Source organism: Sminthopsis crassicaudata, chromosome 1 (assembly GCF_048593235.1).
Source record: "Sminthopsis crassicaudata isolate SCR6 chromosome 1, ASM4859323v1, whole genome shotgun sequence".
NCBI classification, from domain to species: Eukaryota; Metazoa; Chordata; class Mammalia; order Dasyuromorphia; family Dasyuridae; genus Sminthopsis; species Sminthopsis crassicaudata.
The window spans coordinates 440,008,161-440,036,138 of record NC_133617.1 but is presented as its reverse complement, the minus strand read 5'-3'; the positions used below and the strand labels follow the sequence as shown (position 1 = coordinate 440,036,138).

Here is a 27,978-nt window from a genome sequence, read left to right as displayed (position 1 = left end):
ATCTGTTCTTTTTCACTAAAGATGCTGTCTATAGTTAGAGCCTGCTTTTCTTTTTTACCCATTTAAAAATCAAAACAAACAAAAAAAAAAAATTTGAGATCTGCCTTTAGGGCAAAGTGGTGGTTCCAAGCTTCCTCTACTGATCAAGAAGAGACTGTAGCTGTGTTGGGAATTGGCTGAAACACTTCTAGGTTTGGGTAGATGTGGCCAGGTCCATGAGACTCTGGCTCCTTGGCGTACACTCTTTTTTTTTTTAATTAATTTTATAATTATACATTGACAGTATATATGCATGAGTAAATTTTTTTAATAACATTATCCCTTGTATTCATTTTTCCAGATTTTCCCCTCCCTCCTTCAACTCCCTCCCCTAGATGACAGGCAATCTCATACATTTTACATGTGTTACAGTATAACCTAGATATAATATATGTGTGTAAATCCAATATTCTTGTTGCACGTTAAATATTGGATTCCAAAGGTATAAGTAACCTGGGTAGATAGACAGTAGTACTAATATTTTACATTCAATTCCCAGTGTTCCTTCCCTGGGTGTAGTTGTTTCTGTCCATCATTGATCAGCTGGAAGTGAGTTGGATCTTCTTTATGTTGAAGATATCCACTTCCATCAGAATACATCTTCATACAGTATTGTTGTTGAAGTGTATAGTGATCTTCTGGTTCTGCTCATTTCATTCAGCATCAGTTCATGCAAGTCTCTCCAAGCCTTTTCTGAATTCATCCTGCTGGTCATTTCTTACAGAGCAATAATATTCCATAGCTTTCATATACCATAATTTACCCAACCATTCTCCAATTGATGAACATCCATTCATCTTCCAGTTTCTAGCCACTATGAAAAGAGCTGCTACAAACATTTTGGCTCATACAGGTCCCTTTCCCCTCTTTAGTATTTCTTTGGGATATAAGCCCAGTAGTAGCACTGCTGGATCAAAGGATATGCACAGTTTGATAACTTTTTGAGCATAGTTCCAGATTACTCTCCAGAATGGCTGGATTCTTTCACAACTCCACCAACAATGTATTAGTGTCCCAGTTTTCCCACATTCCCTCCAACATTCATCTTTATTTGTTCCTGTCATCTTAGCCAATCTGACAGGTGTGTAGTGATATCTCAGAGTTGTCTTAATTTGCATTTCTCTGATCAGTAGTGATTTGGAACACTCTTTCATATGAGTGGATATAGTTTCAATTTCATTATCTGAGAATTGTCTGTTCATATCCTTTGACAATTTATCAATTGGAGAATGGTTTGGGGTACACTCTTTATCTTTTATATTGCTGATCTACCTGACTTGCAACCAGGGCAGAGTAGTCAACAGTGTGCTTGAGTCCTTCCCATAGATTCTCTACCCACGGAGACCACACCATGTCCTGGGTCTGCTTAGCATGTGCTGGCCTCTGTGCTCTGCTTGTCTGCCTGTCTGTGCCTATGCCTGGCCTGGCCTCCTTTCGTGCTCCCGCCCGACCAAAACACACCTTTTCTGGCAATCTTCAAGATTATCTTCTGTTGGTAATGTGTTACACTCCTAATATTTGTGGGTTCTGACAGTCCACCACTAATTCAGAGGGTGAATTTTCTAAATAGTTTGAGGGTAGCAGGAAAGCTCAGAAAGAAGCTCTGTCTTCTCCACTACCTTGGCTTTGCCACCCCTCTCCTCAACCTCCCTCCCCCCATTTTATCCACTTCAGAGCCAGGGAGATAAAAAAAGCTAGTGTCATAGCCAGAATGACCTGACTTTGATATGTGGTGACTCAGTGACTCTGGGCAACTTACTAAAGTTCTCAGTTAAATTTAGAGCTAGTATCCAACTTAAATAAAAACTGGGGCCTATTAAACAAAGGAGCTGTACATATTAATGTTATCTCTTTTCCATTATATTTTTATTTATTTTGTTAACTATTTCCCAATCACATTTTAATCTGGTTTCAACATCTTGTGGGCTACTGGCACAAGACCTGATGTTTGATCCCTCTGCTCTAAGTAGATCTTAAAAATATAAATTGTTCAGAAGGTGCTGACCTGTATTGAGAGAAGTTACCCCATCTGGAAGCTTTCCCTAGCACAGAAACCATTGAGCTGGGCCTTTTCTCTGTCTTCTGCCCTTCTCACTCTGTACTTTCTGCCCAGCTTTACACCCATATTTTGCCCTCCAGGATCCCTTGTACAACAGCTGCCTGCTATCATTCCAGGCTTGGGTCCAGTGTTTCCCATCTGTTCTCTATAAAATTTTATGTTTAAAATGCTGAACAGTTCCATCTCTCCCACCATAAGATCATCATATTATATATGACATATGAAGATTTTAAAAGAAAATTTTAGATGTATATGTAGAACAAAGAATATAGGCAGTGTGAATCACCCTACTTTTGTTATTTGATGAAGTACATTGTTCTTAACTTTGCAATTGATCCTTATATAAAAAGATCGCGTATGTAATTCTGAAAAAGCTAGCTTATCTTAAGCTGTTCAGCTATATTATTTCCTCATACTCAAAGGCAAAAATCTCCTTAGTATTTTTGTGAGGGGGGAAAATCATTTACACACTGCATTTATACATCCTAGTCAAATGCAGGGTAGCTCCTATTTAGCATGAAAATAGAACTTGGAAATAGGGCATCAGTTGGGAAGGGAGAGGGAAATCTTAATGCTCTTTTACAAAATTTGATTTTAGCCCAAGCTGAGAGAATTCGGGGGGGAGGGGAAGAAATCATCTATAATATATTCCTATAGCAAATGTAAATTTTTTAAGATTATCATCTTTTGGGTGGTCAGATGGTTTTAGAAATAGAAGGGAATGTAAACATCATGTAATAACATCTCCTTACTCTACAGACAATAAATCCCTAGAGGCCTGTAAAATGGAGTTCAGAGCAATTAAGTGACTGGTTCAAGGCCATACATCTCTTCATTAAGTTATTAATTTCTTACATTTGTAGTAGGCTAAGTGTAAGATTTTTTTAAAGGTTTTTAATGCTAATATCTTAGACTTGGGTCTTCCCCTTCTAGATGCATATGAAATGCACTCTCCATATTTAAATAGGTAAGCTTTCTGAATAGATCAATTAATCTAATGGACCAGTATCTTCCCCCTGACCCACCCCCCAGTACCTCTTGACTTAGGTAGACTTGGCTTTAAATAATAATATAGTTCATTGTGCAGACTGTACTCTAGAGATCTTTTCATCTAGCTGTGGGGACAAGATATAAATACATGAAATAATTATGTAGCAATTTAAGACAATTTATGTCAAAATGCATTTTAATTTTATAAATATGTATTAAGTGTCTACTATGTACAGAATACTTTGCTAGGGAATTGGAAAAAGTCCAAGGTTCACCTCAGGCAAGCACTTTATCCTAATGGACTTTATACTTAGTAGGCAGATATTACTCATAAAAAATACCTAGTACTATCCAACATGTGATAGATGCAGTATAAAAAAATGGGAAACCTTAGACTCTATGCTTTGAAGGGAAAATTACTTTGCTGACTCAGAAAAACAGAAAAGCCTTTATGAGTTGTATGGGGATCAGTGTTAGCAAAGGCACAGAAGTTGGAATATACCAGGCATACCCCCAAGTTGTTTGTAGCATAAATAATGAGAAAAGAAAGAGATAAAGCTTGAAATTAGGGTGGCCTGAGTATGGAAGGTCTTGAATGTCAAGGAGAGGAATTTGAATTTTTTACTTTAATAGTCAACAGAGAAGAATGGACTGTTTTTAAACAAAGGGATAATAAGACCAGTTTCAAGGATAAGGAAGGTCAATTTTATATGAGTATGAAGGATTCACTTCAATAATAATTAAAAAAATTAATGTATTAAGAGCTTAAATGTTCAAAGCACTACCCTTGGATGTTTCAATTGTAAAAAGAAATCATGACTGACTTCCCATACCTTTTATTTTACAGAAAAGGATACTATAGATTCATTGATAAAAATAATACAGATTATAGACTAGTGGGGACAAAGAAGGGATCCATTAAAAAAACTCTTCAAAACAATGTGAGGAGTAAAGGGAAAATCCTTTTATCAAAATAGTGTTCATAGAGATTTCAGGGAAGAACTGATATTTAGTCTGAGCTAAGTAGTAGGCAGAGGAATACGTTGCAGGCATAAGAATGGCCTAGACAAAAACAGAACACTATGTTCTTTGCGGGAAAGGGAGCCACAATCCTGTTTGCCTAGAATATGGAGTTAGTAAGTCAAAAGGCTTTTATTAAAGAACATATCATATCAGGCATGATGCCATACTCTGGTGATACAAAAATCAAGCAAAAGACAGTCTTTTCCCTTAAACAACTAACAACCTAATGGGGTATACCACAAAGAAATATGTATAAGCATACTACATAGGGGATAAATAAGAAATAATTAAGAGAGGGAAGGCATTATCATTAAAAGGAGTTGGAAAAGGATTCATGATTATATTTATTCCTTATGTATATATATATATATATATATATATATATATATATATATATATATATAAATATAATTTCATCTAATTCTCAACAACAATATTGAGAGATAAATATGGATAGTATTATTCCTCTAGGAAGTCACTTGTGTTAAGGGGTAATGATATGAAATAAAGCCAGGAAAATAGATTGTAACTAAACTACACAGAGTCTTAAATACTAGGCTAAGGGAATTGTGTTTTATCCTAGAAACAGTGGCAGCCACTGATGGTTCATACATAATAAAATGAATTTTTTCAGAACTATATTTTGGGAGATTATTTTGGCACAGTTATATATGTGAAGATTAGGTGAGAGTAGGGAGATAGTGAATGCCAAAGAATAGTTAGAAGGCTAGTATATTATAATTCAGATGACAGATGATGAAAGCTTGAATTAATGTGTTATCATGATTAGTGAGAAAGGGGTGGTTATGACAAGTGTTGGGGAAAGCAGAATTAACAAGGCAGCTGATTGGATATGGGTAATAAGAGAATAGGAAAAAAAGAATACTACTCCAAAGGTTTTAAGTTTAAGTAGGATCTGGTGATTCCATCATTGTAAGTAGAGAAGTTAAGAAGGGCTAATTTAAAGGGGAAGATGATAAATTTGTTTGAACATGCTATTTTTGAGATGCTGGTAAGGTATTACTAGAGTCAGGAGACAGTGAAACAAAAAAAGGGGGAGTAAGACCAAAAACTACATTTGGGAATTATTCTTAAAGGGGTGATAATTGAACCTCTTCATAACTGAATGTAAGAAAAGAGGAGTGAGAGAGCAGAAAAATGATAATTTCTAAATTTCAATCTTAGGGGAGCGAGAGAGTGCTACTTTCAAAAACCAGTTAGAAAAGACAACTGAGGAAGAAAGAGAAAGTTTATTTTGGGATATGAATATTTCAGACACCAAGTGCAATAGAACTTGATAGTTAAAAGATCATTTTGGGCTACAGTCATTAGATTTCATATGGGTTCTGGATGAAGGGAAATGTTAGGATAATTTGAAAGGAAACAGAAGAACATCATCAAGAGGGGGAAATAAATAATATAGGCAACAATCTAAAAAAGGTATAGTATCATTTCAAATCTAATGGTTTAAAGACATATTTCTTACAAATATATAAAGATCACTGGTATCAAAACATTTTCTTAAAATTATCTTTCAATTTTAGCGTCCCAATTTAGCTTTTTAAATATCATCTATAAATTTTGGAAATATATTTATTTATTTGATTCTCTTATTGATAACAGGGTCTCTTCTAATCTTCTTCTTAAACATTATTTCATTGGTGCTTTAAAGGCTAATTTTTTCACATAAGCCCAGCCACTAAGAAATGTCTTTTAAAGTTGAAACTAGTCTCCAAGCCTTAAGAACTCATAACCAAGCTGGTCACCAACCTGATAGGCTACAGCTCTTCTATTTAAGCTCCACTTAGGCTAGGTTTGTACATTACCAAGAAAAAATGATGCCATTTGTCCTTCATATACAACAGATAAAAGCGGAGCAGTGGGGAAGAAGAAAACCCTTCTAGCTTTATATTGGATTATTTTGGGATAGCTTTATTACTTTGTCTAAAATCTTTGAATTTGTGTTCAGTGATACAAGAGAATTCTTGAAAAGATTAAGTTGAGTGGATATTGGAACATGATCAGATATCCAAAACTATTTCCATTTACTATTTGAGTGATTTTTTTGCTTTCTTAAGTAGTTCATTAGAAATTTAGGACAGCTGAAACTTCCAGAAACTTATTACTTATTTTTTCTTTTCTGTGGTATTAGACTTATCTGAAAAAAAGTGTATATCTTCTTTTAATATAATTGGATACAGCAGAAGTAGTGAAAAAGATCGCCAATGACAGGTTCAACTTGCCTGATAGGTTCATCCCAAAGAAACTTTAAATTAACATTCACTGTCTCTTCATGAGCCTCCTGCTGCTTCTCAGAGCTTAGAATAATCTGATGAGTTTTTAATCAATTAAACATTAGACATATTATTAATTTATTTTAATCATATTCTGTCAATATGTAATTCTATTATGGAAAAACATATTTTTATTCTTTGAATTGTAAAACTTTTTAAAGCATAATATAAGAAAGTTATATGAATAGAATTTATCTGTTAAATATTTATCAGACATGTGATAAACAATTTATCAATAGCCTTTGTACTTGTTTTGTATTGGACTCTGATTGAATTCCAACTGAATTTCCCTACTTCAACTGGTCATAAAGTTACATCTGGCTAGTAAAAAACTTCCTTCCTTTTACCTTTTGAAGAAAGTATGTTGCATTTTCTCAGGTCTCAAAAATGTAGCTAATGCTACCCTATCTAGAACTATAAGGAAATTTCACTATACTGTTGGTATTATGTGCATCCACAGTTGATCTTTTAAAAATGTTTTATATGTCTAACAAAGAAAATCATAGACTAATAGCCATTCATTGATTTTCCTAAAAACTCTTTCAGTTCTTTTAATGTGGGAAGGAAAGGAATATTAAAAATCTATTTTATGAGTTTCTTGTTTGGAAAGTGTTTGGATAATTGTAAGCCAAACTCCCTTGTCCTGAGATACCCCAATTATAACCTTTTGAAGTAACTGTTACAATAAATTATTGATGTGGTTTGATTATAACAATAAGGTGACCAGTCTCTTCTATTCCTTTCCCTTTTTAGATTCCTAAGAGAAAAAGGAATCTTTCATGATGGCAACAGGAACACTAGCTTTTAAAAGCAGGAAGGACCAGCAGTTGTGACTACTTAATGTTCTTTGAACACAATAGTAGCTTTTAAAAATCTTACCTATTGTTCTCTTTTACACAGGTTGAATATGTGATTAAATGTGACATGTCAGCTCTTCAAAAAATACTGTATCGCCATATGCAAGCAAAAGGAATTCTTCTCACAGATGGTTCTGAGAAAGATAAGAAGGTATGCAAGGAAGATGATCACACTTAAGACACAAGACTATTGAATAATCATTATGAACTTCTTTACTGATGTTAGTTTATATAAACTGAATTTATGGGGTACATTTTGATACTGTTTTGGGTGAAAGAAAGTCTCTCATCTAATAAGAGAAGAATAAAAAGGAAAGCATAGAACACCAATGGAGTTACCTCATCTGTGACTATTTTCTTAGTTATAGTTAATGTGCAGAAGTGTAAAGACTTGCCTTCTGTCTAGGTGGCAGGATAGCATATGGAAGGGTTTAAGCCCAATTTCAGATCTTGAATAAAATTATTCTGCTTCTGTCTGTTCAGACTATTTATGAATAACCACTCTTATCACAAAGCCACTAGGTTGGCACAGACCCTGTAACTGGGATTTCACTCTTCTGGCTGAGATAATCACAAGGAATATGTTATATTGTAACTCACAGCCTGCTCTATGATGTAAAAACTTCAGTGCCATGAGTTGTGATGATTATTTAGAAGACATTTTTGGAAGGGGGCCTCTTCTAGCTTCAGAATTCATTAGAAGCGACCTCTTAATTACAAATGGAAACTTTTATTTATTAGTGAATATGCCTTTTTGATTTTGTTTTTCATTGTTAGGGCAAAGGAGGAGCTAAAACACTGATGAATACTATCATGCAATTGAGAAAGATATGCAATCATCCATATATGTTTCAACACATTGAGGTAAGTTTGTTTATTCCCCCCCCTTTATTTATAGTTATAAGGATAAAAAATTTGGTTGAAGAATTCATATTAAGTTTTAACTCAGACTAGCATGTTCGGATGGATTGGAGATTAAATTAGGTTTTTCTCTAACTCATTTTATAGATGAGGAAACTGAGATAAATGGGATTAGGTGATTTGCCCACGGTCACACAGCTAGTATGTTGTGAGGCCTTATTTGAACTCAGTTCTTCCTAACTCCAGGCCCTGCACTCTACTCTATCCACTGTGACCCTTAAAGCGGGTCCCATAAATTACATTGCAAAAAGAAGAATTAATAAATGTTTATTGAATGAGGATGTTACCATGAATTAAGATAATGTCAACTTTGTCTAAACTTCTTTATGAGAATAACATTAAAATGAAAAGATAATGTATTAGTATACTTTGAAAATAAATATTTTTAAGCATGACAACTATCAACATTTGCCCATCTTATTCTCTGTCATTATGATTATTTTTTCTTTCATAGTTTCTTATTACTATGAAATAAATTCCTGATTGTACCCCAAGCCCATTTCTCTACTAAAAACTATTTTTAGGAAAAATAACAATTTCAGCCATATTCACTTTATCTGAATTAATTTCTCAAACTTCCAGTAATTTACAACAGCAGGAGCTGCTGACTTCAGCAGAATGGAATAGAGAGCCACCATTGTTTTTCCCCTTGTCAATGAAGAAAACAGGAAGAAAAATAGAGAAAACATTTTTTTAGAAATTGTTTATTCCTACAGCTGTTTTTGTTCTGTAACTACTACAGAAAGAAGAAAACCCCTGTCAAGACTATTTGTTCTCATTACAGAAAAGTAAAAACTGCATTTGTGATAGTGGATCATTTGGACCTTAGAACATGTAGTAACAGAGAAATACTCCCAAGAATTCCATAGCAAAAATTTTACCCTTCCTTTTGGGAAGCTGACTAATCAGTAGGATGCCATCCCTAGGGTATTTCTCTTTGGTATAGTGAGGAATGAAAAGATAATGAAAGACACAGTCCCTGTCTTGAAGAACACAACATATTTTCAATTTCCCAATGGAGGAATCTAGTAGACACACATAAATAATCCCTCTTGTCATATAGTGAGAGCACAAGCACCTTAAATACATAGTCTTTAACTTTAGATTTCTAAGTGGAAAGAAAGTTTGCTGGTTCTGGGATCACAAGATCTGATTTTGAATCCTGCCTTGGAGGTTTGATGCCTGTATAATCTTGGATGAGTCATGTAATCTTCATCAGCCTTCTTTTCCTCTTTTGTGAAACAAGACTGAGATGAAGTGGTCTCTGGGATTTATCCTGGTTCTCAATCTGCAACCTTGTGCTCCTGTGCCTGGCAGTGCAACTTCTAGCTAGAGTGATTTAGAGAGAGACATACATACATCACAATTACAGGACAAAAGACTGAGTTAAGAAATTAGAGCAGGGACTCATTTTTCCCCCCTGTGGTTAAACTTAGGAGTGTTCTAGAACCAGATTGAACTGAGTCAGGAGAGCCAATTATTAAATATTCAGGGTGAGCATTTGTTGCTTAATCATATCCAACTTTTCATGACTCCATTTAATGCTTCCTTGGCAAAAATACAAAAATACTACAGTGGTTTGCCATTTCCTTTTCTGGCTTATTTTACAGATGAGGAAATTGGTTCAGTTTCTGGGCTAAGTGACTTGCTTAGGGTCACGCAGCCAATAAATCATTCTGATTCCAGACCCAGAACTCTATCCACTGTACCACCTTACTTGTGCTTTTATACCCTGTTCAACAATTCAAACCAGGCCTTGATTTTTTTTTTTCTTGATTGTATGGACTTAAATGAAGTGACAATTAAAATATAAATAATACAGATTAAGCTTTAAAGTGTTCCATATATACTTTTGTTTGTTTGTTTTTTTGAATGGAAGTTGTTGAATATTTACCAGCACAGTTCAACACAGACTCTTTTTGCCTGTGGTTCTTTCTCAGAGTAAGGTTTTTAAATATATAAAACAAAATACCATGGATACAAGTTCATGGACCCCAGGTTAAGAATCCCTGGAAGACTGGTCATGTCATATTAACTTCCAGATATTTTACCTCCTAAAAATTCACATTGTTATTCATACATCTTTCCTAAATCAATAATTACAAAGTACCAGTGCAAATTGCTTTTTGTCATAGTTGTTAAAATAATTTAGTATTTTATTTTTTAATTTGATAACAGTATTTTAATATAATTGGTTTTCTTGTAATCTTGTGTATTTTATGCATTTAAAAATATTATTTTGAAAGAGGATACATGATGCTGAAAAGGTTAAGAACCCTGACATAATAGAAAGCCACCAGCTTGCCGGTTGGATTCTTGAGTCAAATTTATAGAAGAACTTGATTAAGTTATATTGTTATGACAAAGAGTGGAAAGAAGTAATTTAGTAATTTAAAGTTTTAACCTAAGAATCAAATAACACACCCACATACACATACTTCCAATACAGATTTTTATATTGGTAGATTAAAACATTTCATTTTATTTTTTTTTACTCTTGTCAGAACAATTTTTTAAAATCATAATTTTTTTTACTAATTTTTAGAATTATAACATTTTCTTTGACAGTACATATGTATAGGTAGTTTTTTTTTTTTTTACAACATTATCCCTTGTACTCCCTTCTGTTCCAAGTTTTTCCCCTCCTTCCCTCCACCCCCCCCCAGATGGCAGGCACTCCCATACATATTAAATATCTTATAGTATATCTTAGGTACAATATATATGTGCAGAACCGAATTTTGTTGTTGTTGTTACAAAGGAAGGATTGTATTTGCAAGGTAAAAATAATCTGGCAAGAGAAACAAAACAAAACAAAACAAAACAAAACAAAAAAAAAAAAAAAACAATGCTCTCAGTTTACACTCATTTCCCAGTGTGCCTTTTCTGGGTGTAGCTGATTCTGTCCATCATTGGTCAATTGGAATTGGATTATCTCTTCTCTATGCTGAAGATATACACTTCCATCAGAATACATCCTCATACAGTATCATAAAACATTTCATTTTAAATAAAAGTTACTAGAAATTTAAAATATAATTTTCTAATTTTTTTTTCTTCATACACAGTTTTTGTGCACCATCTAGCTAATGGGCATACCAAAGTAGGACAATGTAGGCCTAGTTTTTAGGGATTAATGATTCTTCATGATTCTGTGGTTTCTACTGGGGTCTTTTACTTTCCAAGCACTTTTATATATACTATCTCTTTTAATACCCACTATATCTAGTAAAAAAAAAATGACCAAGCAGAATAATCCAACTCTGCTGAATGTGAAATTGGCCACCCTAGGGCATGGGGGAGTGAGGATTTCCTTGAATCAGGACTTTTTCTTATAAGTCCAGCTTTAATACTGCCAGGAAAGAAGCTCTCTTATGGAGCATGGCTGATTTTTTAACTAAAGGAGAAACTGGCATGAGCAGAGTAGACAAGGAGAGAAGAGGCAGAGGTAGATTATTGCTTCCCAGTAAGTAATATCTTAGGGATATGCAATTTGTAGCAAGTAGGAGCTGTAGAGATCATGGAGCTAAAATCTGTCATTTCACACATGAGAAATCTTAGACTTTAGGGCATTGAAGGGACCAGCTCTAGATAACACAAGAAATAAACTACAGACTGGGATATGAATTTGAAAATGCTTACCAGGCTCAGAAAAGACCTTAGTTTCATTTATACAAAGACAGGAAAATTATATTGAAGAAAAGATGCAAATCATATAGTTAATTCTATTTTTTAGATACTTGACAATTATTTATTGAATTGACTCTTAAAGGTGAAATTAAGAGATCTGATAGTCAGTCTTTAAGTATTTAAAATTACTTTTCCTTAGTATTTCAGAGTCTAAGATAATGGTTACTCATGTTTTTGTTATTATAAAATATTTACTTTTAAAAAATTTGAACCTTGATTTACTGGCCACCTCGACATACATTCCAATATGGAAGTTTTGTGTTGCCATCTGGCATCAAAGAATTAACAAACAAGTATTTAAGCACCTTCTGTATGCCTGGATCTTTTATAGGTATTAGGAATACCAAGAGATAAATCCTCAAGGAAGGACCTTAATTGTTAGTGGGGGGAGGGAGATAGCATGTACACATATACAAAAATGTGTGTATGTGTGTATATATATAAGGTTTTGTATAGTATGTATATATGTATATGTGTGCATATGAGTGTGTGTATGTTATATATACATACACATAAATATATAAATGTATGTATATATATTTGTGAATGTATATATATGTGTGTGTGTGTGTGTATTCTTTTTTTTTTTTTTTTAACATATGATCTGAGCTCAAATCCAGTCTTAGATACCTATTAACCTATTAATGAGACTGGGCAAATAAATGACAGCCTCTGTTTACTTCAATTTCCTCATCTGTAAAATAGGGATAATCCCCTACCTCACAGGGTTGTTGTGAAGATCAAATATGATAATAAATGTATAATAAATGTATTGCATTTAGCAGAGTAACTACCACATAATAAGTCCCCTGTAAAAATTAGCTATTACTAACATCATCATTAAAATATATAAGAAATAAATGAAAAAGCTCATCATATATGTAAGAAGTTGAATTGCAGAAAATGAAGTATCCAAAGTCACACTGTGAATTGTTGTATAAATGTATTTTATTCAAAGACTGGCTGTTCCATATAGATTAGTGCTACTTTTCCTTTGTATTATATTTTTATTATATGCTAGTAGCATGTCAAGATGAATTGACAAACCAGGTTTTGCATAGTGATTGCTAAGCCTTGTGTTCAAATGATAAAAAATTTAAATAATAGTTTTTTTTAATTTTTCAAAATACATTCAAAGATGTTTTTCAACATTCACTCTTTTTTATAGCTTTATATTTACAAGATATATACATAGTCATTTTTCAGCATTGACAATTGCAAAACCTTTTGTTCCAACGTTTCCTTTCCTTCCCTCTACCCCTTTCCCCAAATGGCAGGTTGACCAATACATGCTAAATATATTAAAGTATAAGTTAAATACAATATATGTATACATTTCCAAACAGTTATTTTGCTGTATAAAAAGAATTAGCCTGTGAAGGAAATAAAAAATGCAGGTGGACAAAAATAGAGGGATTGAGAATTCTATGTAGTGGTTCATAGTCATCTCCCAGAGTTCTTTCGGTGGGTGTAGCTGGTTCAATTCATTACTGCTCTATTGGAACTGATTTGGTTCATCTCATTGTTGGAGAGGGCCTCGTCCATCAGAATTGATCATCATATAGTATTGTTGTTGAAGTGTATAATGATCTGGTCCTGCTCATTTCACTCAGCATCAACATTCACTCTTGCAAAACCTTGTGTTCCATATTTTTTCTCCCTTCCTCTACACCTTTCCCCTCCTATAGATAGCAAGTGATCCAATATAAGTTTAACATGTGTAATTCTTCTAAAATTATTTCCATATTTATCATACTGCACAAGAGAAGTCAGATGAAAAAGGGGGGAAAGGAGAGAAAAAAACATAAGCAAACAACAACAACAAAGGTGAAAATACTATGTTGTGATCTACATTCAGTCCCCATAGTTCTCTCTCTGGATGCAGATGGCTCTCTCCATCACAAGTCTGTTGGAATTGGACTGAATCACCTTTCAAATGATTAGGATTTAACCTAAATGCATTCATCTTTTGTTTCTGTTTAAGGAATCCTTTGCTGAACATCTAGGCTACTCAAGTGGTGTTATCAATGGGTAAGTCTAATGATTTTATTCCTTCCACAAAACCCTGATCCTTGTTTTCTACTTTTTTACATTTTCCTACATAGTGAAAATCCACTCACCTTGAAAATATGTATCCAAATTTTGCTAGTCTCTTATCTCCTGCTAAAAGCTATAGAAATTGTTAAATCAAATTTGCACTCTCATTTACTTTGCCTACATATGTTATAATGTTCTCTGGACACATAGGTATTTGTAGAACTTAGATCTATCTCGTTGTATTAAATAGTACTTTTGAGTTTGTAATAAGTCAAGGCTTCAAAAGGTTCTTGGTTATAATCAGAGTATACTGTATAGAGTATTGTATCTGTAGACAGATAATAATCTGTCTAATTGCATCCCAAATAATACTGAAAATTAACCTGAGCTCAAAAGGGAGAAAAAAGTCTTTGCTTTGCACATGAGAATTAATGGCTTTGTAGATATTGCACATGGTAGTACAATCAGTCCCCTATGATATAGTTTAAAGATAGATTTTAATATTGGCTACCAATGCTGAGAGAGATCCCCCCAAACAACCCTTATTGACTCCTCCTGGTCTATAGTAATGAAAAAGGAAAATTGGTTGACTAAGGAATGAAATATTTGAATCTACTAAATTTTTTTTCAGTAAATAAAAGTTTTGCATACTCTCCAAACAAAAATTTTTAAACAAACGTGGCAAAGCAAAAATGTAGTCAAAAGGAAGGGAAAATGAGTCTTTCCTCTTTTGTCTGTCCTGTATGAAATGCTTTAATGTTTTTATACCAGTCAAGAAAAGCAATGTAATGTCTGTGCCATTTTATTATCTTAAACATGTGATTTTCATTGATTGGAATAAAGTAGCCTTAATTAAACAAATATATTGAGTCTAAACACAGTGGTTGGCACCCAGTAAGCAAGTGATGTTGTTCTTTGGACTGATTAACTGATGGCTGCCACTTTTCCTGGGACAGAGCTGAGCTATACCGTGCCTCAGGGAAGTTTGAGCTCTTAGACCGTATTCTGCCAAAGCTGCGGGCCACCAATCACCGAGTGCTGCTTTTCTGCCAGATGACATCCCTCATGACTATCATGGAGGACTACTTTGCTTTTCGGAATTTCCTTTACCTACGTCTTGATGGTAAGTTCATAAGAAACTAGTGTACACAGTCATGTGATCAGAAATGAAGGAATGACAGGCATTTAGAATCAGCCTCCTACAAAAAGGGAAAAAAAAAGTGTCAAATAATTAATTTATAGACTTATTTTGTTCTAGATGACAATTTTCACTTCTCTCAGATTAATGTTAGCAAAACTGAAACAAGTGATAACTTGTTCATACCACTTAAAACTCAACCCAGATCACTTAAATATCACGTACCTTAGAATGGCTTCTGCCAAGCCTTGATATTTCCCTGTCAGCAGTCAGCATGTTTAAAGCCTGTGAATTGCCAGGCTTGGCAATATAGAATTTTATCCTTGATTTAAGACCTTCTTTTATGCATTTTATAGGTACTGCCAAACTTGAAAATATCTCTGACATATCAAGGCCTTCTAAAGCTGTTGGTGAACTTTTCCTTTCTCTTTCCCCCATTCACATTTGAGGATGGGACCAGTTTTCCTCTAAACTGGAAAAAAAAAAAAACTAACAGAAAATGATGTGAAAACCAAAATGAAGTGCTTCATTTTGCTGAAATTATCAGTAATAACCCTTTGAAGCTTCCAGTAGCATAACATACTACTTTAGGAATAGGAAAATGTCATGAGACTCTTCTGTAATTCAAGTAGCCAGGAAAAGAGAAATCTCAATAGAAAGAGATAGAAGTGACAATGTAAGAAAAAAAAAAAAAAAAAAAAAAAAACAGACTGAACACAGTTCCTGGCTCTATCAAAGACTAACTAAAAGGGATAATGAGGAGCCTACCCATCCAAGAAGCATTCCCACTGTCTTTAGAATTGGTTGCCCCAAATCCCTACTAGACTTTTTTTCTTGCCCTGTTTTCTTTGTTCTACAGACCCTACTCTGCAGCGCCTTTAATTTGAGCCACAGGGAGCAATATATAACATGAGGATGAGGGGAGCCCTACCTCCCACTGCCAAGCATATAGAGGAGCTCAGAGAAAGAGATCTTGATCCCACTACTTGTCAGGAGAAAGACATTCTTCATAGATATGAATAAATCCACCCAACAATATAATAGCCATTATGGGTTAAATTGCCTGTTTGAACTTGTCCAGCAACCTATCCTATATTTTTGACATTGTAAGTCTGTTGTTTGGCACTGAGAACATATTTTCTCATAAGAACAAGCACATTTTTTCCCCTGGATACAAAATAATATGTATATTAAAGCAGGAAAAGTCTATATGGCTCTACAAAGATGGAGTTGTTGCTTCCACTGTTATATCAGCAGCATAAAAAAAAAAAAAGATATCAAACTCAAAAAATAAAATAAAAATTCTTGATTATTGAGGGATTTTGGTTATTGAGATTATTGAGGGATTTGAAGAGATATTCCCAAAATTGTTAAATGACTTTAGAAATAGCCATAGAGAAAACCAAGAAAATAAATTTTTTTACAAACAGGATATTATGTGAATCTGAAGACTGATTTAATAATGGTATACAATTTATGTTTTGGGGTTAGTCAGGATTTTAAGTTAATGCCAGAATATAATGCAGGAATTTACAGTTTTTACATTAAAAAATAAAATTTGTTGACAATTTGGAGGTTGGCATAGACTGTGATTTCATTGGTATTAGAAACTCTCAAAGAGAGAACTTTGTAAATTAAAGCCTGCATTGCAGTTTAGAGTCTTGAGAAGTCATTTGACTACCCAATGTCTTAGCCACTAGGTTAGAAAAAGTAGGAATAGGAAAGGAAAATTAGGAAAATTCTCCAACTCCATTGTTGTTATTGCTTTTGATCTTAATACATTTACTTATTTACTTACTCTTTTATACCATGTATTTATTTTTTTATTTATTTAGCTTAGTTATTGGAATTCCATTCTGTAGAGGAAAAAATATATTCTTTAATAAGATGAAACTTGAGAGATCTTTTTTCTTATGTCAGATTTCCTTTATTCATCCTAGACAAAATAGGAAAATAAATAAATAAATCAGTGATTTCATATCTATTTTACATCTCCCTTAAAAAAACCTTGAAATCTTTGTTTTCACTATCAGGTTGTTAAATAGTTGATTTAAAACATTTAGTTGCTTAGTAGGACTGTTCAGTTTTTTTTCTCTATTTTTACCTAAGGTTTGATAATGGTTCTTTTCCCTGTACCATATGTGCTTAGGACTTATGTACATATAGGGAAAATTCCTAGATCTGACATCGGTTGACAACTGTATTAAATCTGGCTCCAGAATCTTAGTAGCTGTATGACCCTGGTGACCTTTGAAACATTAGTTTCTTCATTTACAAAATGAAGATTGAAACCTGTAGTATTTATCTTACTGAATCTTTGTTGCCATGATGAAATGAGACAATGTATATCAAGTGTTTTGTAAACTCACAGTACAATGTTATAGAAATATCAACCATTATAAAAATATTAATGGCACAGTGCCTGGCACATAGTAGGTACTTAGTTAATGTTCATTGGATTAATGAATAATTATCAATATTATGGTAACTTTAATATAATAACTTTTATTCTTTTTGTTTAAAATTAGTACCTCACATTTCCATTAATGGCTTAAGTTCAGTAAATGAAATAAGAATAACATTGAGGAAATATGTGATCCAAAAGGTCAATATATTAATTTTTAAAGGCACATCATAAAGTTGTTACAACCTAATACTATTCTTAGAGTATTTTCATTTAATATCTTATTTTCTAGCTTTGATTTCCCTCTTTTCCTTAACAGCTAACAGTTACTTTCTTGCGAGGGACTCTGCATTTTAAAGAAATTCTTTCATTAAATCTGATAACTTCTTATTTTCTGAGGTTTCATGAGTACCCAGTAGTTCATAACATTTCATCTTTTTCCCTTCACAAACACTGTTCACATCTAATGATTCTTTACCACATAATGTCACTAGCAAGTTGTTTTTGGATCTCTTCACTCTGAAAAGGGAGCACTTGGAATGAACTCTTCTAGAAGGAGAGAAACCTGCTTTCTTGATTTACTGGAAACAAAGGTTTTAATGTCTCTGGGGGATTTCTCCCACTGGAGCTCCAAAACAATTAAGCAGTTTCCCAGGATTATATACATTTTCTCTAGGATCTAGGATTCCTCTATCCAGTAGCTATATCTTTCTTGATAACATGGCCAAAAGTTTTACCTTTTGGTCAATTAAATTAAGGGGAATAAAAAAAAAGTAGATTATGTTTGAGAAATATTATAATAAGAAATATTAATTAAATATGTCTAGTCTGTGTCTCTGGATTGATGAGTATAGTTGTTTATTTAGTGTAGAACTTTAAGTGAATATATTTAATAAATAATACAAGGTGTCTAAAAATTATTTTTAAGAAGAAAAAAGCTAATATAATTCTTTCTAGGCCTTATTCAGGAATTTCACCAAAGTTTCATATTCTAACTTAAGAAAAAAAATTAATAAATTATTATCCTTATTATATTATGATCTTCCTTGCAAAAATGAGTGGATTTTCAGAAAACAAAATATTTATTTTTATGGAAACTTAAGTATTGGCTGTCCCCAAAATCTTAATGCATTTTCAAACTGTTAGATATTTGGTATCCCAATTATAAAACTGCATTGAGACTTCTGGGACATCCTGTACTTACATGGTTCGTTCCTTATACACTTTTTAATATCGTTCACAGATGTGGCCACTGTCAGATGTTTCTTTGTAACTGGATGTGTTCTACATCAAAAAGTACAAGAACATGAAAAGAAATCAGCTTTTATTAGGCATATTAAATCCTTTGCCACTTATATATAATAAGCAATTAGGCCTGGATGACATCCTTACATGGTAAAAGACATCATCTTTGAAAATGATACAGATGAGTTGATTATCAACTAAGATCCCAGCTTATGATTCTGTGCTGCTTTCTGTCAAGGGTGCCTACTCTCTGTAGTATAAAAGATTGGATAAGTTCTTTCCAGGTTTTACAATTAAAATTTTGTTCTTGTTATATTTGTCATAAAATGTGATTAAACTCTTTGCTTCTTATGATGATTGGTATCAGGCAAAAAAATTGAGGATTCCTCTTTATTTTTCAATCTTTATATTGTATTGAGAACCTATTGGCAGTTTTGTTAGAAAAATCTAGTTAGTTTCATTTTAGCCAAGTGTATCCATCCCATAATTTATCAGTTTTTCTCGTTTCTATTCCAATACACACTATGTGAATTCTTGCTTTTTCACCCACATAGATGCATAGTTTTTAATTCTTGTTTCCTTAAAATATGTAACCTTCTCTAAAAATGTTTATAGTGTATGTTTGTATGCGCGTACACACAAATATTTAATATTTAAAAACTAAATGATTAGCACAGGGTCTGGTCTGGCACATAGTAGATACTTAATAAATAGTTTTTGAATGAATACTTGCAATGCAAAATTAAGATAGACTATTGTATTTTTGGTTCTGATGAACTTTCACTCAGTTTAATGACATAATTAAATGTGTGTTAATTTATACAATTGCTGTATGATCTTATTTTATTGTTGCACATAAGTTTATAGAATAAATTTTAAACTACTGCAAAGAATATTTTAAAATAATAATTTTCACCTTTAACCACTTCTTAGAAAGTCAATATTGACCCAAATGCCTCTGAATATTGAAAATATACTTTCTTTATTTAAAGAATTGTTCAAGACAACATATACCACCAAAGAATTTACATAACTCTTTGGAATTTATGACAAAAAGATTTTAGTGGTAGCTCAATCAATCAGCAAACACTTTATTAAATGACTACTATATGTCACCAAATGTGACATATAGCACTGTATATGCTTAAGACTCATCTTTAAGTATTAATTATTTGAGAACTGGTAAACAGATTTAAAGATAGATGATCCAGTAAGATGCATGTTCTTAGTTTTTCTTCATTGAAAGCAGGGCTAAGAAGTTTCTTTTTTCCATTATAGTATCTTTAATTTTTGCTATATAGTGAGAACAGAAGTAAGAAGCACCTAATTGTGATTTCACTGTAGTTGTAATCTTGACTCCAATGATAACTTGATTGTTTAAGTTTTAATCTTTTAGGATTTTATTCCTTACTCATTTATTTGACTTGAAATAGTTTTTATATAAAAACTGTGTACTGTCCTATAATTCACATAACATCTTCTAATAACCTAAATTACCATTTTTTTTTCTTTCCAGAGATAGTCAGTAAAAGTAGAAGACAATTTTGTCTGGAGATTTTAGGAACGTAGCACTTTAGGTTTTTTTTTTTTTTTTTCCAAATTACAAAATAAGATTTGAGCAGAAATCCATTATGCTTGTTCAACAGTATGTAATAAACTAGATGTAAAAGAAGAACACAGGTGCTGAAGAATGTTTTTTAGCCCAGAATCAGGGAAGTGAGGGAATCAGCGTTTTTATCACTTACCTGTTGTATGACCCTAGTTTTAACCTATGAAAGTCTGCATGACTTTATTTATAAAATGGGGATTATAATTTCACATTATGATTTCATAGAGTTTCTATGAGGAAAAATTGTTTATCTCCCACCCCACCAACCTCAGTTCCTTCCTTTTGCCTTGTTTCCCCTATCTTCTACCTCCCCCCAATGACCTCTTTTATAATACATATCAAGGATTTATAATTCCATCTCTAGGCAAATTACATCATCCCATTTATAATAAATAAATCATGGATATTTATTTTATACTCAGAGACAACTGACTTTTCTAAGTACACACAGCTAGCAAACAGCAGGATAAAATTTAAACTTAAGTGACTAAATTTTTTCTATATACTTTAAAATAATTTTGCTTTAAAATGTTTACTATATTGGTAATACAACATAAAAGAATGGGTCATCATGTTTGACTTGGGAGTAAACAATGTTGCTGTACTCTATCCCAATCAATACACATCTGAAGAATTGTACTCAGTTTTGGGCACTATATTTTGGAAAGGATATTCATTAACTGGAGAGTGTCCAAAGGAGGATTACCACGATGGTAAAGGCCCTGGAGATCATGCCATGTGAAGAGAGGTTGAAGGAATTGAGAATATCTATCCTAGAAGACAGAAAGAAAAGCTATTGTCAAGTATTTTGAAGGGATTATGCAGGCCATAGATTCATTAGGTTTTTCCTTAGCAGGCAGAAATAAGAATGTGGAACGGATATTGCAAAAAGGATAATTTAGACTTGTCACAAGGAAAAACTCTAACAGAGCTATCCAGAACAGAATGTGCTATCGTAGGAGATAATGAGATGCTCTTCACTGGAGGTATTCAAGCAAAAACTAGATGACAGCTTTCAAATCAGCAAACATTTATTAAATGCCTACTGTGTGTCACACACTATGCTACTCTCTGGGGGTGCAAAGAAAATGTTCTTATGTTGTGCACCACAGAGGACATTCTTGTTTACATATGTTGGACTAGATGGCTTCTGATTTCCCTTCTAACATTGAGATTCTGTTATTTGAAGGCAGAACATTTCTGTACAAGGAAGTGTAGATATGGTTGGGTTTGCTTTATTTTTAAACTTTGCACTATTTTAAAAACTTCATTCAACTGGAAAATTCCTCTTCCTTTTCTCTTCTTCCATTCTCCATCAGGTACCACAAAATCTGAAGATCGTGCTGCCTTGCTGAAGAAGTTCAATGAGCCTGGTTCACAATTTTTCATTTTCTTATTGAGTACCAGAGCAGGAGGCCTGGGCCTGAACCTTCAGGCAGCTGATACTGTTGTCATCTTTGATAGTGATTGGAATCCTCACCAGGTGTGCACATCTTGACTTATTTCAATGCTTCAGCATCCATGATGAAAGCAGACCTGAGAAAGAGCAGTCAGAGCTATTGTCTACATAAGACAGAGCAAGAGGAAAAATAGCAGAGAAGCTGACAGATAGATATATCATCTTTGCTAGATGAAACCTTGGAGCACTGATTAATAATGGCATGGATAATCTTTGGAGAACCAAATCAGAGATACATACAGAGATGCAGTTTTTCTTAGCCTTGACATCCATTCCTTGGTATCTTACTTGCCAAAGTATGTATTTAAAAAAACAAAAACAAAAACAAAAAAACCTCTGCTCTGTGATTTGTTTAGAAGATTTGTCAGAGGCAAGATATTTTTTTGAGTTCCATTTTTGAAAATGCATCAAGAAAATGCATTTTGAAAAGCATACTTAAATTTCATCTCGTGTTATTTCATTCAAAGAAGATTATGGTTATCCCTTTTATTTGGGCAGTGAGGGCAGAAAAATTGTTTCCACTTTTTAGTAAGATAACTGCATTGCAATTTTGAATGATTTAATTTTATTTGCCTATTCTAAAATCTCTAATTTTAAATATATAGAGTCAGAAAGCTTTCCTCAATAATTACTTACTTAATTACTTAATAATTACTTGAACTTACTACTAAAAGTTAGACTTTCTTAATTACTATTCTTTTAATTAGGATAGTCAATAAGTCAATAAGCATTTATTAGGGACCAACTATGTTCAGGCAATTTTCTCAGTGCTGGCTCAGTTGCTTGGTTCTGTATGTGGTTCTGAGGATGAATGACTAGTTTAGATTTTACCTTTTTTGAATAAACATTTCTATCTAAAAATGTTCTGGTATGCAAGATCAGATCTTTGGAGCCACTCAATTATTCAAAATGATGTTTTAACATGGAAAAGAATATCAGAGAATTCTATATCGATCTGTAATGTTATTAAAATTCCATGGATGGAGCTTTTTTATGAGCAAGATCCAAAGGTTAAGAAAAATCAGAGTAATGAAATAGAAATTCTACATTCTGACTGTTCATTACATGTTAGCTTAGGGTTAATAAAAATAACATACGGGCAGTAAGTTGCATCAAAACGACTATGACCAAAAATTGCACTTTTAAATAGTTCACTGATGGTTTCATCTGTTACACTGGGAAACCAGTGTTACCTATCTCTCTGGTGTAGCTCATCCACTTAGGGCATATGTGGTCACCTAAATTCTTTAGTGTTAACTGAATTACTGGTAATCATTTTACCTAACCTCTGTTTTAGAGTATGTTAATAATTTTTTTAGAGCTTAATTAACATAGGAATGATCAAGAAGGGTATCTTTAAATTGAAGAGGTATTGGTTGTCAAAGCTAATAAAAATTAAAGTTAGTTTATTAAAAATGTCCAGGATTGCTCTCATTGTTTTTTGGGGGAGTTAACTTATATTAGCCAATGAAACTACTAAGAAAAATTGACTGGAGAAGCCTTACTAGTAGCAGACATATGCACAGGAAAATTTCCACCATCTTTCTTGTGACTGTCTTTTCCATGACAATCCTATTTCCAACTTTGCTGTTGTTGGCAAGATAAACTTATATACATTATTTTTAAAATGTGGATATTTCAAATATATTAACATAAAATTTTTAAAAATATATGAAAAATGCACATTTCTTAGAAAGTTTGCTCTAAAGAGGACATTCAAAGGATAGCCTCTATCCTGTCTCACCACTTTGAAGCAATACCAGACCTAAACCAATTCAGACTGGCATGATTATTTTATTGCTAAATTCCCAAATTGCTCATTATAATGTTTAACAACTTTTCTCTTTAGGATCATCTTCTTTAAGTCTTTTAAAGTTTCACATATCGTAATACTAAGGCCAACTCCCTCTTTGTCTTATTTTCCAGAGTAAATAAATGCTGGTCATAAAATGTGTACTTGGCAAATGTTTCATAAGGGAGTAAATAGTTCTGTTTTTTTCCACAAAGACTAAAAGGCACTTGGCAGCCAACTCTTGGTTATTCAGGAATAATTAGCCAGTCTGTGAATTACTCACACTGCCCTTTGCTGCTCTCCTTTTTTGCTGCCTTCATTTTAACCCTTTCATAATTTATTAGCATCCTCTAGTGGATAGTAAGAATGAAGGAGATCCAGAAATTAGCCACATTGGCTGTTTGTGAGGAATTCTGGTAAAGAGCTGATAATAAACTTGCCTTCTCAAGGAGTAAAAGAGGGATGAGTGAGAGGGAAAGAACTTGGAACTCAGAAATTTAAAAAAAAAGTTACAGAGATAACTGGGAAGTATTTCACAAAATAATTTTAAAAGCAAAAAATTATTGATGAAAGAGAATACTGAAGCATTTGCTAAAATGAAAAATATTTTTTCTCCCTTGCAATTTCCTTAAGTAAAATATTTAAAGTTGATTGTCTACCTATTGTGCATATGCTTCAGGAATGTCATATTGATATTCACATCTTCAAATATTCTTATGAAAACATTTTTGCCTAATTTTTCACTTAATTATAGTCCCTAAATCAGAAATGGCATCAGCAGGATCTTTGTTTTCTTTGGCAAAATTCAGAAGATTTGTTTTTTCATAATAAGACCTATTTCCCACAATTTTAGAAGGCCTGGTTTTAAAACCATTCTGATAAAGCTAGGTGGCGCCATGGATAGAGCACCAGCAAAGGAGTCAGGAGGACCTAACTTCATTGAAGCCTTTCTCACACACTCAAGCACTTCCTAGATGTGGGGGCAAGATACTTAACCCTGATTACCTTACCTTACCAGGGTTAAGTTACCTTAACCCTGATTGCCTCACAAAACAACAACTTTAGGCTTTACTTTGTCACAATTGTGGCAGTGCACTCTCAAAATATCTGAATAAACTTTCTTTTGTTATGGTTGTTGTATAAAATGATTATCATCTGGTTTAACTTCTTTATTATGATGCTCAGTGCAATAATACCTCTATTAATGAAGGGTTTTCCTATCAATACATTTCTTTTAGCATACACTTTCCCCCAATTCTTAAAAAATAATCTTGATTTCTTTTATTTTTACATCACCTTATTTCTTACTCCTCCCATTTCTATGAAAGATAAAAATATAGACACTATGAGCATAAGTGCATCTATTCTAGGATAGCAGCTGGGTGACCTGACTATCAGAAAATACTTAATGTCAAGATTTTTAGGCATGTTATCTCTTCTATTCAGAACTTCAGAACAAAGTAAGTGTGTTTTCTTTATCTTATTGCATAATACAAAGTTCGAAACCCAAAAATGCCCTTAGCAACATGAGGCAACATGACACTAGTGAAAGATCTGGAGTCAAGTATCTGCATTTAGTTCTGTTACTTCTGCCTTGTGTGACCTCAGCAAATCAACTGACATTTGGTCCCCACTTTCCCCATGTATAAAACAAAGTGCTTCAACTAAATTATCTGCAAGTGTTATTCTAGTTTGATTTTATAAAGTACTAGGCACACATGGAGGTAAAGACTAGTTAAATGACCATTTATAAAGATCTATTTAAATCCAGACTCCATTTAAATAGAGTTATGTCAAATCTAAAATTTCTCAGACTCTATCTTCTTTAATCAAGTGACTGTCAATAGCAAAAAACATATCTTTTTTCACATGTTCAGTAACCACCCAAGTATTTTTTAACCCATTTTCAAAATTCAGTGGGCTACATATTACCATACTTTTCCTTTGATATCAGCTCATTTATTGAGGAATCAGAGAGAGGTGAATATAATATGGCCTATTGTTGTCTTTGAACAGGATTTGCAGGCCCAAGATCGAGCTCACCGGATTGGCCAGCAAAATGAAGTCCGAGTGCTTCGACTCTGCACTGTAAACAGCGTGGAAGAAAAGATCCTCGCAGCAGCAAAATACAAATTGAATGTGGATCAGAAAGTTATCCAAGCAGGCATGTTTGATCAGAAGTCTTCAAGTCACGAGAGGAGGGCTTTTCTGCAAGCCATATTGGAGCACGAAGAAGAAAATGAGGTACTTATAGACAAATTATTCTTACTGAAATCAGTGACCTCTTTTTCTCTGAATCATATACAAAACAACCTCTATATCTTTTAAATAAATTTTAGTATTGATGTTAATTAAGTCAAATTAAGATAACTGCAGCTTTGTGTGCAAAGACTTGAAAATTATCCACCTTGTTTGTTAAAATTTACTACTAGGTTAAGAAGAAAAGAATTTGTGGATCTAGCTGATTAACCTTCAGTTCAAATTTCATCTAACTTAGGCTGATGGAATATATATATTTTATTTACTCTCATTCCTGCCTCTTGCAGGCCAGATGGAAAACTGCAAAATAGGTTAGTTGTTTAAAATATATTTATAATTGAAAGAGGAGAAAAAAAAATGTTCCCTGGAAAGCGAAGAGGGTTTGAAGAGTTTTTTCTTCCATTATCTAGGTACCATATCATCTGTAAATCCAGAAATAAACCCATAAAGAAAACTGTCTACCTCTATCAAAATAAAATTCCATCCTGGCACTACACAAATATTTTGCATGCTGCTTTGAGTCGATCATATTTTATCAGACATCCTTCTCTTCCTTGAAAAGAGAGAAAAAATTCAGTCATCCCCCCAACTGATCTCTGATTTAATAGGAGAATATTAATAAAAGGATTCTATATTTTAATCATTATTAAGTAAAATTAATAGATAGGAACTGAGTGAGCCTAAAAGAACACTAACATGTAAATTTTAAAATGCAGTGTTTTATAATCTTTAGATTCATCTATACTAAGTAAATAATATCTGATACTTCTATTTTCATTATTTTACAAGCACTACTATATAATGTACTCTTATTCAAAGACTGAATAATTCACTACATTAATAGAATCAATTGAAAGGGATCATAGAAGCTGTCCAGGCTGATCCATACCTGGACAAAAATCTACTTTATAATAAATCTAAAAAGTAGTCAAGCTCTTTGCCTAAAGATTCCAATGTATGAGAACCCATTACTTTTCAAAACAGCATTCTACAGCATTTTTTCCTTGTATCAAAATGTAGATAATTCATATATTTTCTCTTAGTTAATCTTACATATGGCAGCTCTAAGATATTTATCATTAGAGTTGCTAGGTGGCACAATGGATACACTGCAGGGCTTGGAGACAGGAAGATAGCTTTCTGAGTTCAAATCTAGCCTTAGACACTTACTTAGTTGGATGACCCTAGACAAATCACTTCATCCTGTTTGCTTCAGTTTTCTCATCTGTAAAATGAGTTGGAGAAATGGCAAACAACTCAGTTATCTTTGCCAAAAAAACTCCAAATGGGGTCACAAAGATTTTAAAACAACTGATTAGCAGCAACTTCTCTTTGTTTTTCTCATGCTAAACATCTTCAATTCCTTCAGCTGAGTCCCATTTGACACATAGTCAAGACCTTTCACTATATTGGTTGCCATTCTCTGAACACTTTTAAGTTCATTAGATTTTTCCTAATTGAGAAACCTGGGACTGAATTAATACAATTATTCCACATTTTGTCTGACCAGGATAGAGTACAATGCTATTCTGGCCTCTCTGAGGCTGGACACTACTGATCTCTCTTATCATAGCCTGATCTGTGTCCTGACCTTAAAATCAACCACAACCCCAAGATTCCTTTCTGATGACTTGCTCTCTCTAGCCATGCTTCATCTTTTTATTACTTGTGAACTTGCTTTCTGAGCCCAAATGTGATGTTTATTCCCATAAAATTAAATTTAATTCAATTAGACAAAATGTTATTGTTCAATAAGGTCACTTTGAGTGCTGACTGTAAATACTTAGTAGTCAATAGTGTTTATTAAGTATTTGCTCTGTGTCATTCAGGTACTGGGTTAAGTGCTGGAGATGTAAATTTAAAAAGAAGGAAAGAAAAGAAAGGGAGAAAGAGAGGAGGGAAGGAAGGAAGGAAGGAAGGAAGGAAGGAAGGAAGGAAGGAAGGAAGGAAGGAAGGAAGGAAGGAAGGAAGGAAGGAAGGAAGGAAGGAAGGAAGGAAGGAAGGAAGGAAGGAAGGAAGGAAAGGAGGGAGGGAGGGAGGGAGGGAGGGAGGAAGGAAGGAAGGAAGGAAGGAAGGAAGGAAGGAAGGAAGGAAGGAAGGAAGGAAGGAAGGAAGGAAGGAAGGAAGGAAGGAAGGAAGGAAGGAAGGAAGGAAGGAAGGAA

General features: G+C 33.4%; 1 protein-coding gene across 9 annotated transcripts in view; it reads left to right on the top strand.

Annotated features, from left to right (window-relative positions):
• The window catches only part of SMARCA2 (SWI/SNF related BAF chromatin remodeling complex subunit ATPase 2), a 221,731-nt gene that overhangs the window by 107,793 nt on the left and 85,960 nt on the right, over nucleotides 1-27,978 (top strand). For all 9 annotated transcript variants that reach the window (XM_074280637.1, XM_074280641.1, XM_074280645.1 and 6 more), the window contains 6 exons: nucleotides 7,306-7,413; nucleotides 8,040-8,126; nucleotides 13,858-13,904; nucleotides 14,867-15,033; nucleotides 21,626-21,789; nucleotides 25,574-25,801. In XM_074280637.1, coding sequence (XP_074136738.1) covers nucleotides 7,306-7,413; nucleotides 8,040-8,126; nucleotides 13,858-13,904; nucleotides 14,867-15,033; nucleotides 21,626-21,789; nucleotides 25,574-25,801 — 801 coding nt within the window. The remainder of the gene's footprint in view (nucleotides 1-7,305; nucleotides 7,414-8,039; nucleotides 8,127-13,857; nucleotides 13,905-14,866; nucleotides 15,034-21,625; nucleotides 21,790-25,573; nucleotides 25,802-27,978) is intronic.